The following is a 16,012-nucleotide window of genomic DNA, read 5'->3' as shown; positions in this document are numbered from 1 at the left end:
AGCCCCACAGATATGACCTGAGGTGTCTTTTGTGTCGTTTGATTGCTAGACAGTATTAATATTCACGATCTGTCCAATGACCATCATCAATCTGAGTGCCTGACCTGCCCCCCAGGTGAAGTGGGCATCAAACCCTACTGCAGTGGCCATGGCAACTACAGCACAGAGACGTGTGGGTGTGTGTGCGAGCCGGGCTGGAGGGGCGCCAACTGCTCAGAGGCCGAGTGTCCCAACGACTGCCAGGACCAGGGCCGCTGCATCGACGGTAAGTGTTACTGCTTCGTGGGCTTCAAAGGTGAAGACTGCAGCATTGAGGAGTGCCCCGTGGACTGCGGGGACAACGGCCAGTGTGTGGATGGCGCCTGCCTGTGCACTGAAGGCTTCTCTGGCGAGGACTGCTCACAGACCAACTGCGTGAACAACTGCCTGGGTCGCGGCCGCTGCGTGGAGGACGAGTGCGTCTGCGACGAGCCCTGGACGGGCTCCGACTGCTCTGAGCTCATCTGCCCCAACGACTGCTATGACCGCGGCCGCTGCGACAACGGCACCTGCTACTGCGACGATGGCTTCACCGGCGAAGACTGCGGCGAGCTCACCTGCCTGGGGAACTGCAACGGCCGCGGCGCCTGCGTTGATGGCAAGTGTGTGTGCGCCACGGGCTACACGGGCGAGGACTGCTCCAAGATGACCTGCCTGAATGACTGCAATGAGCGCGGCCACTGCTTCAACGGCATGTGCGTGTGCGATCCCGGTTACCAGGGAGACGACTGCAGTGAACTCGCCTGCCCAGACAATTGCAACAACAGGGGGCGCTGTGTAGATGGCAAGTGCGTCTGTGAAACCGGCTTCCAGGGTGATGACTGCTCTGAGCTCTCCTGCCCCAGTGACTGCCTGGACCGCGGGCGCTGTGTCGATGGCCAGTGCGTGTGCGACAAGGGCTTCACTGGCGAGGACTGCAGTGAGAAGACATGCCCAGGCAACTGCCTGGGGCGCGGGCGCTGTGTCGATGGCCAATGCGTGTGCGACAAGGGCTTCACTGGCGAGGACTGCAGTGAGAAGACATGCCCAGGCAACTGCCTGGGGCGCGGGCGCTGTGTCGATGGCCAGTGCGTGTGCGACAAGGGCTTCACTGGCGAGGACTGCGGCATCCGCACCTGCCCCGGCGACTGCTACGGCCGCGGAGACTGTGTGGACGGCACCTGCGTGTGCTACGCCGGCTACACTGGGAAGGACTGCGCTGAGCTCTCCTGCCCCAGTGACTGCCTGGGGCACGGGCGCTGTGTCGATGGCCAGTGCGAGTGCGACGAGGGCTTCACTGGCGAGGACTGCAGTGAGAAGACATGCCCAGGCAACTGCCTGGACCGCGGCCGCTGCGAGGATGGCCGCTGCATCTGCTTGCAGGGCTATGCCGGAGACGACTGCTCCGTGCTCACCTGCCCAGAGAACTGCAGTGACAGGGGGCGCTGCGTCGACGGCCAGTGTGTCTGTGATGAGGGCTTCACTGGCGAGGACTGTGGGGAGCTGGCCTGTCCCAACAACTGCCTCGACAGGGGGCGCTGTGAGAATGGGCAGTGTGTTTGCCAGGAGGGCTACATCAGCGAAGACTGCTCCCAAGGTACGACCACAAAACCCGGACCGATAAGCTCAGTGCTTTTCCTAGTTACCAGTTTGCTAATGACTTGTAAGACTCCAGCCCTAACCAGCTACGGTGGACATAACTAAACTAGTCTGGATATCTTATTTTTCTATCAGGGAAGACATACAAGCACACAGACACTAGGGGGTGCCCAAGAGTGTGTGTAGCTTGGGGGAGGCGAAAATTAATCAAATTTTCAGGGTGCTAGCTATGCCTTTGTGTGGGCCTGCTTTCAGGAACTCCACAGATTACACCTGACATGGCACAGGCTTATGTTTCCATTCATCTTCACAACCAGGAAGAGTAGGGAAGTGAGCACCCGAGAGCCCTAGAGGCGGGTCACAGTATTGCTTTTTTGTTGAATAATCACTGTGTTCAGAATGTTCCCGTATCTTACTGTCCTGTTCCCGGTGATGAAGATGAATGGAAAAATCAGATTCTATCTACACACAGAGGTGGGCGAGACAAACGCCAGCAAGCCTGCGCTGTGGCCAGTGACTGTGCGCATTTCCGTAACACCTACATGTTAGTTTTAACTGCTGACGTCAAACGCGGCATTTTCAATGTGGCCTTTTCCCTCCTACCTGTCTCACGGCATCTTGAAAAGTCATCGGGCCCCTGGCAGTGGCCCTGTGCAGTGGCCCTGTGCAGCGTTTGCGGGAAGTGCTGTGTGTGTTGGCAGAAAGGACACGCGGCTCAGAAATGCGAATGTGATCGCTACTGGGCTGCATTCTTTCCACAGGCCGTGTGCAGTTCATTACTGTAACATCTCCGCCATGCCAAGACTCAGACTCAACTTGCGGGACAGCCTGTGTACTTCAGTGCACTTACACATAGCTAATATAGCATTTGTAGTTTTAATCGTCTTTTGTTGCGTATGATGGGATTTATAGGTTAAAGCAGTTTAAAGGGGCAGTTCACCCCAAAAGTAAAACCGATATATCTTGACGAGCTATTTTCTTCTACCGAACTCCACACACCAATTGCTAGAAGAAATTGTTCATACCTTAAACTGCTCAGTACAAAGACGGTGGATTATCTTCGATAGCTGGGTCATGATTTCGGGTCAGAGACATTGCTGTTGGATTTTTCAAATGTATTGTTCTGGTGCTTTAATCACCACAGAAATAATGTCAGTCACTCCTATTATATTTGAGAGAAACCTATTTCTATGGTCAATATCTCCAAAACTAGGCATCTCCCAGCAGAACAACCTAGATCAATGGATAGTACCAGAGCCCCCCTAAAACACACAATTTTCAGTTTATCCTGGCTAATAACAAATATGTTAACCTGCAGTCAGTATGATCTAGGGTAGACCTTTTGGATGAATCTTAAGGTCACCTATGCTCTGTGTACAAATGAAAAAAAAGGTTATAAATGTATTACTATTATTTAAAAATGAACTCAAGCTATTGTGAAAATGAAACCTAAAGCAAAGCTGCGGTCTTCACCAGGATAAGCAGCAGAAAACGCAGTGAGAGGGACAGGCGTAAATCTAGCAGTGAAGGCGTCGCTCCAGACTTCCTGTTTCCCTCGTTTCTGCCTCTTTAAACAGGACTACCTGTACAGGATCATTCTGAACGCAGCACTTATTGAATAGAACATCAAGCAGCTTGACAAGACCATTAGGGTTTTCACTGCAGATCTAAAAATACACAAGTAAAGGTAACACTTACTCTACCACAACTTCAACAGGCAAATACATAGAATCTTGGAGCAAAGTAAGAAGCAAGACTAAAACGTGAGACACCTGGAGTGAACCGCAATACAATAAATGATGAAGGAAAAATATGAATCAATAAAAACTTAATCTTAAAAGTTCACCACCTTGTTTTGGTTTGATGGGGTAATTCTGCTTCCATTCGGTGGTGTTCTCAGTCTCTCCACCCAAGGACCTCTCCATAATCGAGGTGACCACCGAGACGGTGAACCTCACCTGGATCAATGAGATGGTGGTGACCGAGTACCTCATCACCTACGTGCCCACGGCACCAGGGGGGCTGCAGCTGGACATGCGTGTGGCAGGAGACCAGCAAGCCACCACTATCAGGGAGCTGGAGCCCGGTGTGGAGTACCTGATCAGCGTCTACGCCATCCTCAGCAACCAGAGAAGCGTGCCCGTCAGTGCCAGGGTTGCCACACGTAGGTCCGGCCGCCGCAGGGCACCTTAGCCCAGGAGGGCCTGGGAACTACCTTGCATTGTCGCTTCCTGTCACATGACTCCCAGCTAATCATTTAGTGATAATTCTATCCAAAATGATGTACATTTCAGAAACTGTCCAGGGACTCACTCAGAGACCCAACAGCGAAATCATTCTTCCGAGCCGGGGACTAGAACCAGCAATGGTCCGATTACAGGGACGGCATCATAGCCCACCGAGCCACACACCATCACGCGGTGACAGATTAATCATGAGGCGTCCGATAGTCATTATCTGTAGCAAAACAGGAGCAGGAAACCCCCCCTTAATTAAACTCGTTTTACATTCACATTGTCCCCCACAACGTGATGTCCTTCCATTCATGCTCCCAGCCTGTGGTCTGAGTGTTCAGGGACCAGAGTCCAGGGTCTGTTTGATTTTATTCGCTTAGCAGATGCCGGCCTTCTGGCAGAAGCTTCAGGCTGCTCCAGGTCTCGGTCAGAGACAGCGTGTCCTCACAGTGCCGCTCACTGTCCCGGAGATCCTGTGCAGCATAACGGCTGAGGGGTCCTGCTCCACGGCGCTGAGCGAGAAACCCATCTGCTTCCTTTGTTTTTCTTTCCCTCCCTTTTAGATCTTCCCGAACCTGAAGGTCTGAAGTTCAAATCCATAAGGGAGACGTCTGTGGAAGTCCAGTGGGATCCCCTCGACATCGCTTTTGATGGCTGGAATCTCATTTTCAGGAACACGGTGAGTCTGTCCTTCTCCTGCAGCAGGACCCAGACGAAGGGCATGACAGGGACGTCAGGTAGGACCATCGAAAGGAGCCGCTAATGCGGAAAGCGAGTGGTGTTGGTGGCTGGGTGTGGGCTGTGGCTGCGTGGTAAACCCCCAGGGCGAACCCCCAGGGTGGCTTTGTCTTTCTGGAGCCCCACTTAAAAACTGACCTTATCCCATCCCCCTCACTCCCCCAGAGCAAGGACTGCTCGTGACCAACAGGGAGCCAGACCTTTAGGGGCTCGAGCAAACGTGTGGTTTGAGTGGCGGTAAACTCTGCTGCTGGGCAACCCTCAGCACTGAATAACTTTAACCTATGTGGAGAATGTGGATATACCGCAGCTTACATACTGCAAGGCTTCTTCCCTGTGACTTCTGGGTAATGTAGTTCTCAATATCAGTTACGTATTTTCCAACACTACCTTTCAATTATGTACCCACAACTTACACACATCATGCTACGATGTCTGGCTGTGGCACACTCCACTGCTCCAGGGAGTAAGTGGTCTGCGAGGGGCCATCATGAAACATCTGGCGGAGACCCTGTAGGAGATGGCTTCCCTCAGCCGGCACAGAAATAATATATTGCGCATGAACAAGGAGCCTGGGCTCTGAGGTTAGTGGGAAGCTGCTTTCTGGAAGGTTCTGGCAGCTGTCCTGGTGGCTATAAAGGGCTGGAGTTCTCATTGTTTCCCCGCCGTCTTCTTTGAAGACATTGTGAATGCTTAGATACTTCCAGCCAAAGGAACCATTTCAGCCACAGGCAGTAGAGCGTTTATGGGTTTTAATTCTCTCCCTCACTTTGAGCTTCACTGACTGCTCTTGTGTGAAGCTTCCTGAGCTAAAATACACATGGTCATGCCACAGTCATATCTATAAATGCCACATTATGATATTTTAATGGCTTACTGCACTGAAGGATGACTGTTCTAGCAGACATTCATGTCGGGGAAATCGCTGGCATGGAACCTTCCGAGAAACAGCCGGCTTGCGTGTAGCTGTGAATTTTGCCCTCGTCTGGTCACTTCAGTGGTCATTATTTTTTAATGCCCATTTATCTAGCACTAAAGAAAACAGCAAAAGTGCTAATGAAGTCGATTCCATGCAGCTCACCTCTGGGACCGACTGCCAATGAGAGCTTCTGTCTACAGTAACTTAGGAAGCCTTTGCTTATGAGCACAGCACTGCTCCAAATATTTGAGGTTTTTCTCTTTGAAGCGGCAATCAGCTGGAGACCAAGAAAACCACGGGAATAACTGATTTTTTTATATTCCAGTCCGCAGCACCCTGCTATATAATAGCTACAATGCTCTACAGTGTCCTACAGTGCTCCACAGTGCTCTACAGTGTCCTACAGTGCTCTGCAGTGCCAAACAGTGTCCTACAATGCTCAACAGTGTCCTACAGTGCGCCACAGTGCTCTACAGTGTCCTACAGTGCTCATACTGCCAAATAGTGCTCTACAGTGCTGTACAGTGCCCTACAATGCTCATACGGCCAAATAGTGCTCTACAGTGCTCTACAGTGCCCTACAGTGCCCTACAATGCTCATACTGCCAAATAGTGCTCTACAGTGCTGTACAGTGCCCTACAGTGCTCTACAATGCGCTACAGTGCCCTACAGTGCACTACAGTGTCCTACAGTGCTCTACAGTGCCAAACAGTGTCCTACAATGCCCTACAGTGCTCTACAGTGTCCTACAGTGCTCTACAGAGCGAGATGACATTGCGGTCCCCCAGCTCCAGGCTCCCCCCTTGAGTCTCTGTGTGTTTCTACTTGTCTTTGTGTGGGTTTGGTCACACAGTCTACGTTGCTGCCCACCCTGTGCCTTCTCGGTCAGGCTCTGGGCCTGTCGTGACCCCGCACAGAGGGGACCTTGGGGTATCAGTTTTAAACCACTTGGTGCTTCTCTCCTGCCCTCTGCCACCACAAAACACACAGAGATTTTACAGCTCAGCCCCCACCATTCCGCTGTCTGTTGCTTTGTTGTTTACCGGGCCTGAGTTTAACAAAGCTGACAACAGTTAAAGCTCGACTAATCAAGCAGACTAAAGTATTGATGGAAGTATTCAGGCACAAAATATATTTAAATGCATTCTGTGCCATTGATTCACTTTCTGCATCAGGCCTGAATCACAGTTAATGAACGGCAATTAAATTAGTTATTTTTAGCTCGCAGTCATTCATCTGGTAATTATAAAAGAGTCTGGGAAAAGCTTAGGGCCAGTGCAGCGCCAAGTATAGTGCGGATGAGCAGATCTTCGCTCTCAGAGTGCTGTGTAGACGTGTTCTGGATTTTTCTGCTGCTCTCTTGCAGAAGGAGGAAGGCGAGGAGATTCTGAACACGCTGGGGCGGCCGGACACCAGCTTTGAGCAGTCTGGCCTGGCCCCCGGGCAGGAGTACGAGGTCAGGCTGCACGTGGTGAAGAACAAGACCAAGGGGCCTGCAGCCAGCAAGAATGTCTTCACAAGTAGGGAGAGACCCCGCTGAGCTTTACCCATCCTGGGCTGTTCTCCACAATCCTGGTAGCATCACTGCAGAGGGAAGCTAATGACATTGTAACCTTAGAAAAAACCCTTTCAGTCCTCCAAGTGTCTGTCTGCCGTATCGTCCAGCTGGGTTCCTAACCTGAAGTAACCTCTAAACAACTAAGTAACACATTTCCAGGGTCGCCAAATTTGGTCAGTTGACTGCAGTGAGATTTTCAGTTTGAGATTTACATGTATATAACAGTTTTATCACCTTGTAAATAGTCTGTAGGGTGTGCAAACTACCCCAATGCTTTCAATGTAGCTAATTTTATGTTTATTATGGAATAACATGGATCTGCCGTAACATTCCTTGCAAGAGTGCGAGACTCTGAAAGTGTGAGTGTCACGTCATGCATGAGGGCTGGCGGCCCTGCAGGAACCCAAAAGCACTAACAATGTTTGAGGACACAGAGCACATTGTAAGTGTAATAATGCATCACCACCTGTAGAGAGCGACTTTCATTTGTTTCATTTGCTGGGATTTCTATGTTGTCCCTTTTGTTTGCAGTGTGACGGCTTTTAGGTGGGTTTTAATAGCCTGGTTAAACTCTGAGGAATGAGAAACACGTGCAAAGGCTGTAGCTCCAGATCAGACTTCTGGATTTAGCCTTCATGTCTGCAGAGGAAATCCGTTAAAAATCAGTGAAGTGCTTTACCTAGTCTGCTGTCAGACAGCGTGAGGTCCCACCTACCGAGTCACCGATCGGCTAGGAGAGCGCGGTCTGTAGCAGCGACGGGATTAGCCGTTGATGTTGCGGAGATGAGATCCCTGCCGTTCCACTTTACCCTGAGAATGTGTTCACCCCCAGGGGGACTGTGGGGGGTGGGGGGTCCAGTTCATCAAAAAACTGGGATTGGCAGTAGCACAGCTTCTTATCTGCTGGCTTCAGAAAGCTTGCTTAACCGGCTCAGCATATCACTGGGTGCTGATCTGCATTTTGCTGAATAGATAGAATTACTAATCAGAAATAAAACTGGAGACTTCCTGTCCTGTCTGGTTTGAATGGCCCAGCTCTCGCTCTGACTTCCTGTCCTGTCTGGTTTGATTGGCCCAGCTCTCGCTCTGACTTCCTGTCCTGTCTAGTTTGAATGGCCCGGCTCTCGCTTTGACTTCCTGTCCTGTCTGGTTTGATTGGCCCAGAACTCGTTCTGACTTCCTGTCCTGTCTGGTTTGATTGGCCCAGCTGTCGCTTTGACTTCCTGTCCTGTCTGGTTTGAATGGCTCGGCTCTCGCTCTGACTTCCTGTCCTGTCTGGTTTGACTGGCCCAGAACTCGTTCTGACTTCCTGTCCTGTCTGGTTTGATTGGTCCAGCTCTCATCCTGACTTCCTGTTTTGTCTGGTTTGATTGGCCCAGCTCTCGCTCTGACTTAATGTCCTGTCTGGTTTGATTGGCCCAGCTCTCGCTCTGACTTCCTGTTTTGTCTGGTTTGATTGGCCCAGCTCTCGCTCTGACTTCCTGTCCTGTCTGGTTTGATTGGCCCAGCTCTCGCTCTGACTTCCTGTCCTGTCTGGTTTGATTGGCCCAGCTCTCGCTCTGACTTCCTGTTTTGTCTGGTTTGATTGGCCCAGCTCTTGCTCTGACTTCCTGTTTTGTCTGGTTTGATTGGCCCAGCTCTCGCTCTGACTTCCTGATTTGTCTGGTTTGATTGGCCCAGCTCTCGCTCTGACTTCCTGTTTTGTCTGGTTTGAATGGCCCAGAGATCGACGGCCCCAGCCAGGTTGAGGTGCGTGACGTCACGGATTCCACGGCCCTGATCACCTGGTTCCGCCCGCTGGCCCAGGTGGACGGCATCACTGTGTCCTATGGACCCAGCTCTGACCTTGAAGACAGACAGACTGTGGAGCTCCCAGCCACGGACAGCCAGTACCACATGGACAACCTGCAACCCGACACCTCATACAAGGTGTCCCTGACATCCAGGAAGGGCCAGGCCACCAGTGACCCCACATACGGCTCCTTCCTCACAGGTCAGGGAGTGCCTCTGCGTTGGCCTGGAAACCGCTTGTCACTTCCTGTCATTCGACTCCAAGCCAATGAGCATTTATGCTGTTTGCATCTTTCTGTATAAATGTATGTTGTGTGTTGCACTGTGTGCAGTAACTGTTCTATATTCTGTCTATTTTAAAATTCTGCAATTAATTAAACATGCAAAAAACATGAGTAGATTTATTACGCACCTGGCAAGTCTATTGTGTCTCCCACAGTTTGCAAAAATTTCCCCCAGCCTGGTCATGTGGCAAAGATTATGATTCTGATCATTAAATGTGACAAATGTATAACATCTAACTGTGTCCCTCCAATCACGACCATTAGAAAATAATAGAAATCATGCAGTTTTTAAAGAGCAGACATGGAGGGCAGACAGTAAATGAGCCGAGGCGCTGAACGTCCCCTTAAACTCTCCCTTGGCGGCGAGACAGAGCACAGCGTCTTTCTGTTACAGACCTGGACGCCCCCCAGGAGCTGCACACGGTGACCCAGACGGACGAGAGCATCACCCTGGAGTGGAGAAACAGCAGGGCCAGTGTGACAGGCTACCGTGTCAAGTATGGGCCCATCTCCGGGGGGGCGCACGGCGAGGTCATGTCCCACAGCGCACAGCAGGACAAGACTCAGACCACCATCACAGGTGAGGAAGGGGTCTTAATCTCTGCATCCACAGGCAGGCCTCACCCAGCAGATAAGGAGGTGGCTCGGAGACTGCATGGTTATTGGCTCAAATCCCAGAGGGGAGATTGCTGTACCCTTGACTGAGATACTCAGATTGCCCAGGTTATACCCAGCTAAATGCAAACTGGGCTTTTCTGTGTATGATACCCCAACAGCCCCATTGGGCTGCTCATTCACTCACTGTCAAAGGTCACACAGTACATCTTCGAAAAGTGTTTAAATAGGTAACAAAACACAGCTTTTCAAGGTGGTCCGTTTAGCCATGATAGCTGGTCGTCCTACAAATAGAAAGTGATTTTGCATCAAAGGCTGTCTTGGCCAGTACTCCCAGTATTCCCGCCTGTAGGCCAGCATCGGCAGTGGAATGTACGCCACGGAGAGTTCCCTGCTGGCATAGGCTGCGCTGGTCCGCTGCCGGAGGCTTGCTGTGCCTTTGTGTCGGGCCTCTTACGTGGAGTGTGGCTCCGCTCAGCATTGGAATCAAACGCTTGGTCCTTTAAACTTTAAAATATGAAGTGGACCTTTTCTCTGTCCCTCTCTTTTGTCCCCCGGAGGCTGTTCCTTCATGAAAACACATTTTATTCCCTTGAGCCCCCCCAGACAGCATCTCACTGCCCCCCCCCCCCCTTCCCCACTGTGTTGCAGTTATTACACATAATGGTCGTCACACGTGTGGTTTTATTGATAATGAGCTACCCTGCATCAGGTATAATTTCACGCTGGGGGTCTCCTGGGTGATACACCCTGTTAATGAAGGCAGTAAATTGTAGGGTTCGGACAGGGGGGCTCTAATTATGGGTGTGGGGGGGGGTGTTGGGGGATAAATGCTATTTAGTGCCTAAGGCGTGGTCATGTTCCTATCAGTGCCCCCCCTATCCCTGTACACCCACCCACCTTTGATAAGGCATTTCACGCACAAGCCCAGCCAAATGGACTGCATGGAGAAAACATTCCTGCAGGGGCAATTCTAGGATTTTTTAAGGTGGGGGGCCATAATTTATACAGAGAGGCCAACCTTATCATTAGCCAATGATATGTTTTGAATTGGAAAGTGACAGGGCAGGGGGCGCCCCGGGGGCCAGTCAGCTTTCAGCGGGCCCCACCCCTGTATACAGCCCTGCATGACTGAAACGTGGGTGGCTGCTTGAGTGGTGCTGCTGCCGCATACCTGCATGGTTGCAGGGGGGCCGGCATCCTGCCCCCGCTCTGTATTGCGCGGAGCTTGCATTTTCTCCAGCATGTCCTGCTGGTTTCTGAAGTCATGCAGGTCTGTTAACCTGTGTTTCCGCAGCCCATGATTTTATAGATTTTTCTTGGAAAACATTATTACAGCTGAGGGGGTGCAGCCCAATCCCGCGGGGTTCAGTGCCACCCACTCACACCTCTGGGACTGGGGTTCGAGTCTCCGCCTTGGCCCCGTTCTGTCTGTGTGCAGTTTGCATGCTCTCCCTGTGTCGTCATGCGGTTTCACCCCACAATCCAAAAACATGCTGTGGTTAACTGGAGTTACCATATTATCCGTAGGTGTGTGTGTGTGTGTGTGTGTGTGAGTGTGTTCTGCAATGGTTTGGCGCCCCATCCTGGGTTATTCCCTCCCTTGTGTCAGTAAATTCCAGGCTTGTGAACTCCGGACCCCTGCACTGCTGCATTGGACAAGGCTTATAGAACATGAATGAATATTTTACAGTTCTGACAGGAAGCTCATCCAGCTCATCCTAAACGGCAAACAAGACGAGCCAGTGTGTCACGTGGCAGTTAAAGATACAGCTGTGCCGCCTGCAGCTTTCTGCTACAATTCCCAGGAAGGAACTTTCTGTTGTACCCTTGAGCATTGCACATAAGGGAAACAGGTGTCCCTCAGTGATTAAAGAGCTGCCTTTGTCATCCTCCTTTGAGCATGTATGTGCCTGTCTTTCAGTGTTCCTCTGTTTTTTTCCCGCCGGCTCAGGTCTCAGGCCTGGGACGGAGTACGGCATGGGGGTGACGGCGGTAAAAGACGAGCGTGAGAGTCTGCCTGCCACCACCAATGCAGCCACTGGTGAGAGAATGCACTGCTACCATCATCCATGATGTCATCCGTTCTCCATGCCAATAAATGGTCACTGGGTCATATTCTAGGCGACCACAAATGCACCTTCTTCTCATCAAATCCATTCGGTATTGTTCCACTAATGCCCCCTAGAGGGCGCCTGTGGTTCTCAGTGGTGGGGTGACGCATCATGTCTGTCAAAGTCACTCGAGCCCCAAGTGAATGTGACTTTGTCCATTCATCCTGCACACTTGGTCTGTTTACATCTGCGGCGACCAACCTTGAAATTCAATTACGCTCGATTCAATTTCAACAAAGATTTTGAAAAAAATGAAAACATCGCAAGCTGTTTTGAGGCAAATTAAAAGCAGCCCCCAAAGAACAGACATAGCGACAGTGGAAGTCTCACAATAACAAAGGTTTTTGTGGGGAAAAAAGACAACAGAGGAGAAGAATTCAAAAGGCGTCTGGTGGATGTATAAAAAATGTCCTGCGGTCATTCAGGCAAATTGGACGGCCAACCACTGTAAAGTAACATCTCGAGTGAGCTCAGCCAATGAGGTTCAGCCCTGAGAACCCCCCCCCCCCCCATCCCATTCTAGACATCGACGCCCCCAAGGAGCTGGAAGCCAGTGAGGCCACGGAAAACACGCTGACACTCGTCTGGAGAAGACCCATCGCCAAGTTCAGCCTCTACCGGCTGGTGTATGTGTCAGCGGATGGCAGGCGGTCGGAGGCTGAGCTCCCCGCAGGCGTCGTCACAGAGACCCTGAGAGACCTGACTCCGGGGATGCTGTATACCGTCACGCTAACAGCAGAGAGGGGCAGGAGGAAGAGCCGCCCCGCAACCCTGTCCGCCTCCACAGGTGAGGCCGCAATTCATACAGAGGGACTGGCATTATCATTAGCCAATCATGTGTTTTAAATCAATGAGTGACAGGGGAGGGGGCAGTCTGGTGGCCAATCAGCTAACCTTGCTCATGTTCACTGATGAAGGCTTCATCCTGGGTAAGAAGCATATGTTTAACGTGTAAAAGATGGTTTTTTAATTGAGGGGGGGGGGTGACCTGTAGTTTTGCGCCTGCCACCAGAGCCAAATTCAGAGAGGAACAGAATCCAGCGTCCCTCTCCCCCACGTCCCTCTCCCCCACGTTCCTCTCCCCCACGTCCCTCTCCCCCACGTTCCTCTCCCCCACGTTCCTCTCCCCCACGTTCCTCTCCCCCATGTTCTCTCCCCCACGTTCCTCTCCCCCACGTCCCTCTCCCCCACGTTCCTCTCCCCCACGTTCTCTCCCCCACGTTCCTCTCCCCCACGTTCTCTCCCCCACGTTCCTCTCCCCCATGTTCTCTCCCCCACGTTCCTCTCCCCCACGTCCCTCTCCCCCACGTTCCTCTCCCCCACGTCCCTCTCCCCCACGTTCCTCTCCCCCACGTTCTCTCCCCCACGTTCCTCTCCCCCACGTTCTCTCCCCCACGTTCCTCTCCCCCACGTTCCTCTCCCCCACGTTCCTCTCCCCCACGTTCTCTCCCCCACGTTCTCTCCCCCACGTTCCTCTCCCCCACGTTCCTCTCCCCATGTTCTCTCCCCCACGTCCCTCTCCCCCACGTTCCTCTCCCCCACGTTCCTCTCCCCCACGTTCCTCTCCCCCATGTTCTCTCCCCCACGTTCCTCTCCCCCATGTTCTCTCCCCCACGTTCCTCTCCCCCACGTCCCTCTCCCCCACGTTCTCTCCCCCACGTCCCTCTCCCCCACGTTCCTCTCCCCCACGTTCTCTCCCCCACGTCCCTCTCCCCCATGTCCCTCTCCCCCACGTTCCTCTCCCCCACGCCCCCCTCTTCCGCGAAAAGCTTCCATTTTTGTCCCTGAAACATTAGACATTATTTTGTTTCCAATCGAAGCATCAGAGATGTGTTAGGGCACTGTGCAGGTCCCAGGCACAAGTCCAGACACAACACGCATCCGAGAAGCGTCTAGGGTTGCTGAAGAAGACACTGCTAACCTGCTTGGTAAACAGGGAAATGGGGGGCGAGCTGCCAGTGTGAAATAAATACCATCGCCAAATTTGTATCCCACATGGCCAATAATGCCAGATATGCCCCCCCCCCCACAAGACCCATTCATGTCGTAATAATGACACACTTCTGTTCGTGTGTGATTTTACCAGATTGAATCCCAAGGTCAGATAAAGACAAAGAGACCCCCCCGCAGGGGTTCGAAGCGGGCACATTGTCTCCATCGTTGGTGCTCTGATAATCCCCCCCCCCCCCCCCCCCCCGTTAATCACGCATCTTGGTCCATGCAGCTTGCGAAGGCTCCATTCGGCTTTCCGGGTAAAGTGAGTGGTACCTCGGGCCCGAAGCGTCTCACAGCCATGGAAAATGCAGCCGGAGACGCTCTGACGCAGATTAAGTAACCTGACATACATTAAATGGTCGGCAACAAACATGAAAGAAAACTTGATACAACATGCATCAGATACATAGAGGACATGACACATTTGAATGAGAAAGGGCCTGATTGGTCGGAAATTACATACTGCTGAGCTGATGAGATGGAAATAGCAGCAACAGCTAATCCTGGAAATTCAGTGACTGAAGGGCTGTGCCTGGCCGCTGAATAAATCACAGGCAGTCGGCTAACAGCAAGCAGACATTGCTAAGCTCCATATGCAAGCGTTTAAGTTTGGAGATAAGGTGCATTTACTGGCTGCAGAGTAAAGTGAGGAAGAACTGTCCGAGATCAGTGGCTTTCACGAGAAACGAATCTTCAGACAGTCAGTCCGATTTGTTGGCGATCTCCTTACACCTCATAATGTGTCATGCTGGGTGACACGGTGGGCGATGGGAGGGGGGCGGGGGGGCTGGCTTTGGGGCTGAAAAGCTGGAATTTGGGGAGTCTGCATGCCCATCCCAACCCCCCCCCCCAATTCTGTTTGCTGGGGTTACTTACAGTCACACCCACTCTCTCCCACACTCCTGGAGAGGTGGGCATTGGGTCAACTTGTGATCAGAAGGTTGTTGGTTTAATCCTCAGCATCAGCAGAGTGATGTCAGAGTGATTTCAGAGTGGTGTCACTGTCAGGCCACTGAGGAGGGACCATAACCCTCAAAACCAATTTTTATGAGCTAGCTTTCTCAAAAAGAACAAAATCACTTTGGATGGAAACATGTTAATAAAATGCCAATGTAGCTGAATCGCCGACCCTAATCTGCGCCGCTGAGCTTGTGTATGTCACGCCTCCAGAGGCCTCCACCTCCCGGGTCAGCCGGGGGTCTCTGACTCCTCTGAAGCGGGACCACAGCCCCCAGCATGCCGGGCTTCATGGGAAGGCGGGAGCATGCAGGTGCCCATCAAGAAAGACGCATGACAGCTGCCTGATTATGACATATTTATATATATGAATGTTTATATATGTACATATATAAATATGGATCCACTATATATATATAAATATGAAATATTTCTTTCCTGCTGTCTCCATGTCTGGAGCGGCAGCAGAAGGGATACATTGACAGGGTGTTTGTAAAGCGAGTACGATGGATGGGGCTGAAGTGGCACTGAGGGTCTCCATGTCCGAGAGTCGCTGTCGGGCTCCCCGCATGCCTGTGTCCCCCCACCCCCATCCTGCACTAAAAGTGTGAAAAAATGACCATGCTCGCCTGACACCACTCCGGGGGGGTGGAATCTGCAGGTTCACGTCTTCCTGATTCGCCCTCACTCCCGAAATCTGTCCCGTTAATGTTTCCTGAGATATGAATCACAGGCTTGGTCAAAAGCAAATGTGGAAGCTGCAGTACGGAAGGAATTGGAGTTTGGGAGAAAGCTGCAGATTTAGTCAGAAGACTATCTGTACTGCTGTCACACCGGACGCAGTGAATAACAGCGCATTATTTGCACTGTGATCTTCCCCTGTTTACGAGAAACTGTTAGCTCTGTTAAACTGGTGTCAGCAAAGGTCATTTGATTCATCAGTCCCTCCCAGCCTGTTCTCGCCTCTGTTTCTCTCCCGCTCTCCTGCTCCATTGTACTTTGGCAGCTGGTAATGCGCGCTGTTCACAGCATCTGCTGGCCGCATGGTAGCCGCTGCCGGGCGCCCAAACCCCTGAACGGCAGCCAGTCGTGATTCCCGGCTCCCAGCACCTGCCTGCTTTTTTTTTTGCTCTGAAGTGCACTGCAAGCTTCTGCTCTGGCTGGGTAGCCATTGTCTCCGAAAGAAAGC

At 51.8% G+C, this 16,012-nt stretch overlaps 1 protein-coding gene across 1 annotated transcript in view; it reads left to right on the top strand.

The window, feature by feature from the left end:
* tncb (tenascin Cb) overlaps window positions 1–16,012 on the top strand; it is a 49,597-nt gene that overhangs the window by 14,663 nt on the left and 18,922 nt on the right. The window contains exons 3-10 of the mRNA XM_048994031.1: window positions 116–1,615; window positions 3,518–3,781; window positions 4,415–4,530; window positions 6,876–7,029; window positions 8,791–9,060; window positions 9,537–9,722; window positions 11,712–11,801; window positions 12,395–12,658. Coding sequence (XP_048849988.1) covers window positions 116–1,615; window positions 3,518–3,781; window positions 4,415–4,530; window positions 6,876–7,029; window positions 8,791–9,060; window positions 9,537–9,722; window positions 11,712–11,801; window positions 12,395–12,658 — 2,844 coding nt within the window. The remainder of the gene's footprint in view (window positions 1–115; window positions 1,616–3,517; window positions 3,782–4,414; window positions 4,531–6,875; window positions 7,030–8,790; window positions 9,061–9,536; window positions 9,723–11,711; window positions 11,802–12,394; window positions 12,659–16,012) is intronic.

The sequence above is a fragment of the Brienomyrus brachyistius genome, chromosome 2 (genome assembly GCF_023856365.1).
Source record: "Brienomyrus brachyistius isolate T26 chromosome 2, BBRACH_0.4, whole genome shotgun sequence".
Lineage (NCBI taxonomy): Eukaryota > Metazoa > Chordata > Actinopteri > Osteoglossiformes > Mormyridae > Brienomyrus > Brienomyrus brachyistius.
Note: the sequence above shows the minus strand (reverse complement) of the source record. Positions and strands in the feature narration are given on the sequence as shown.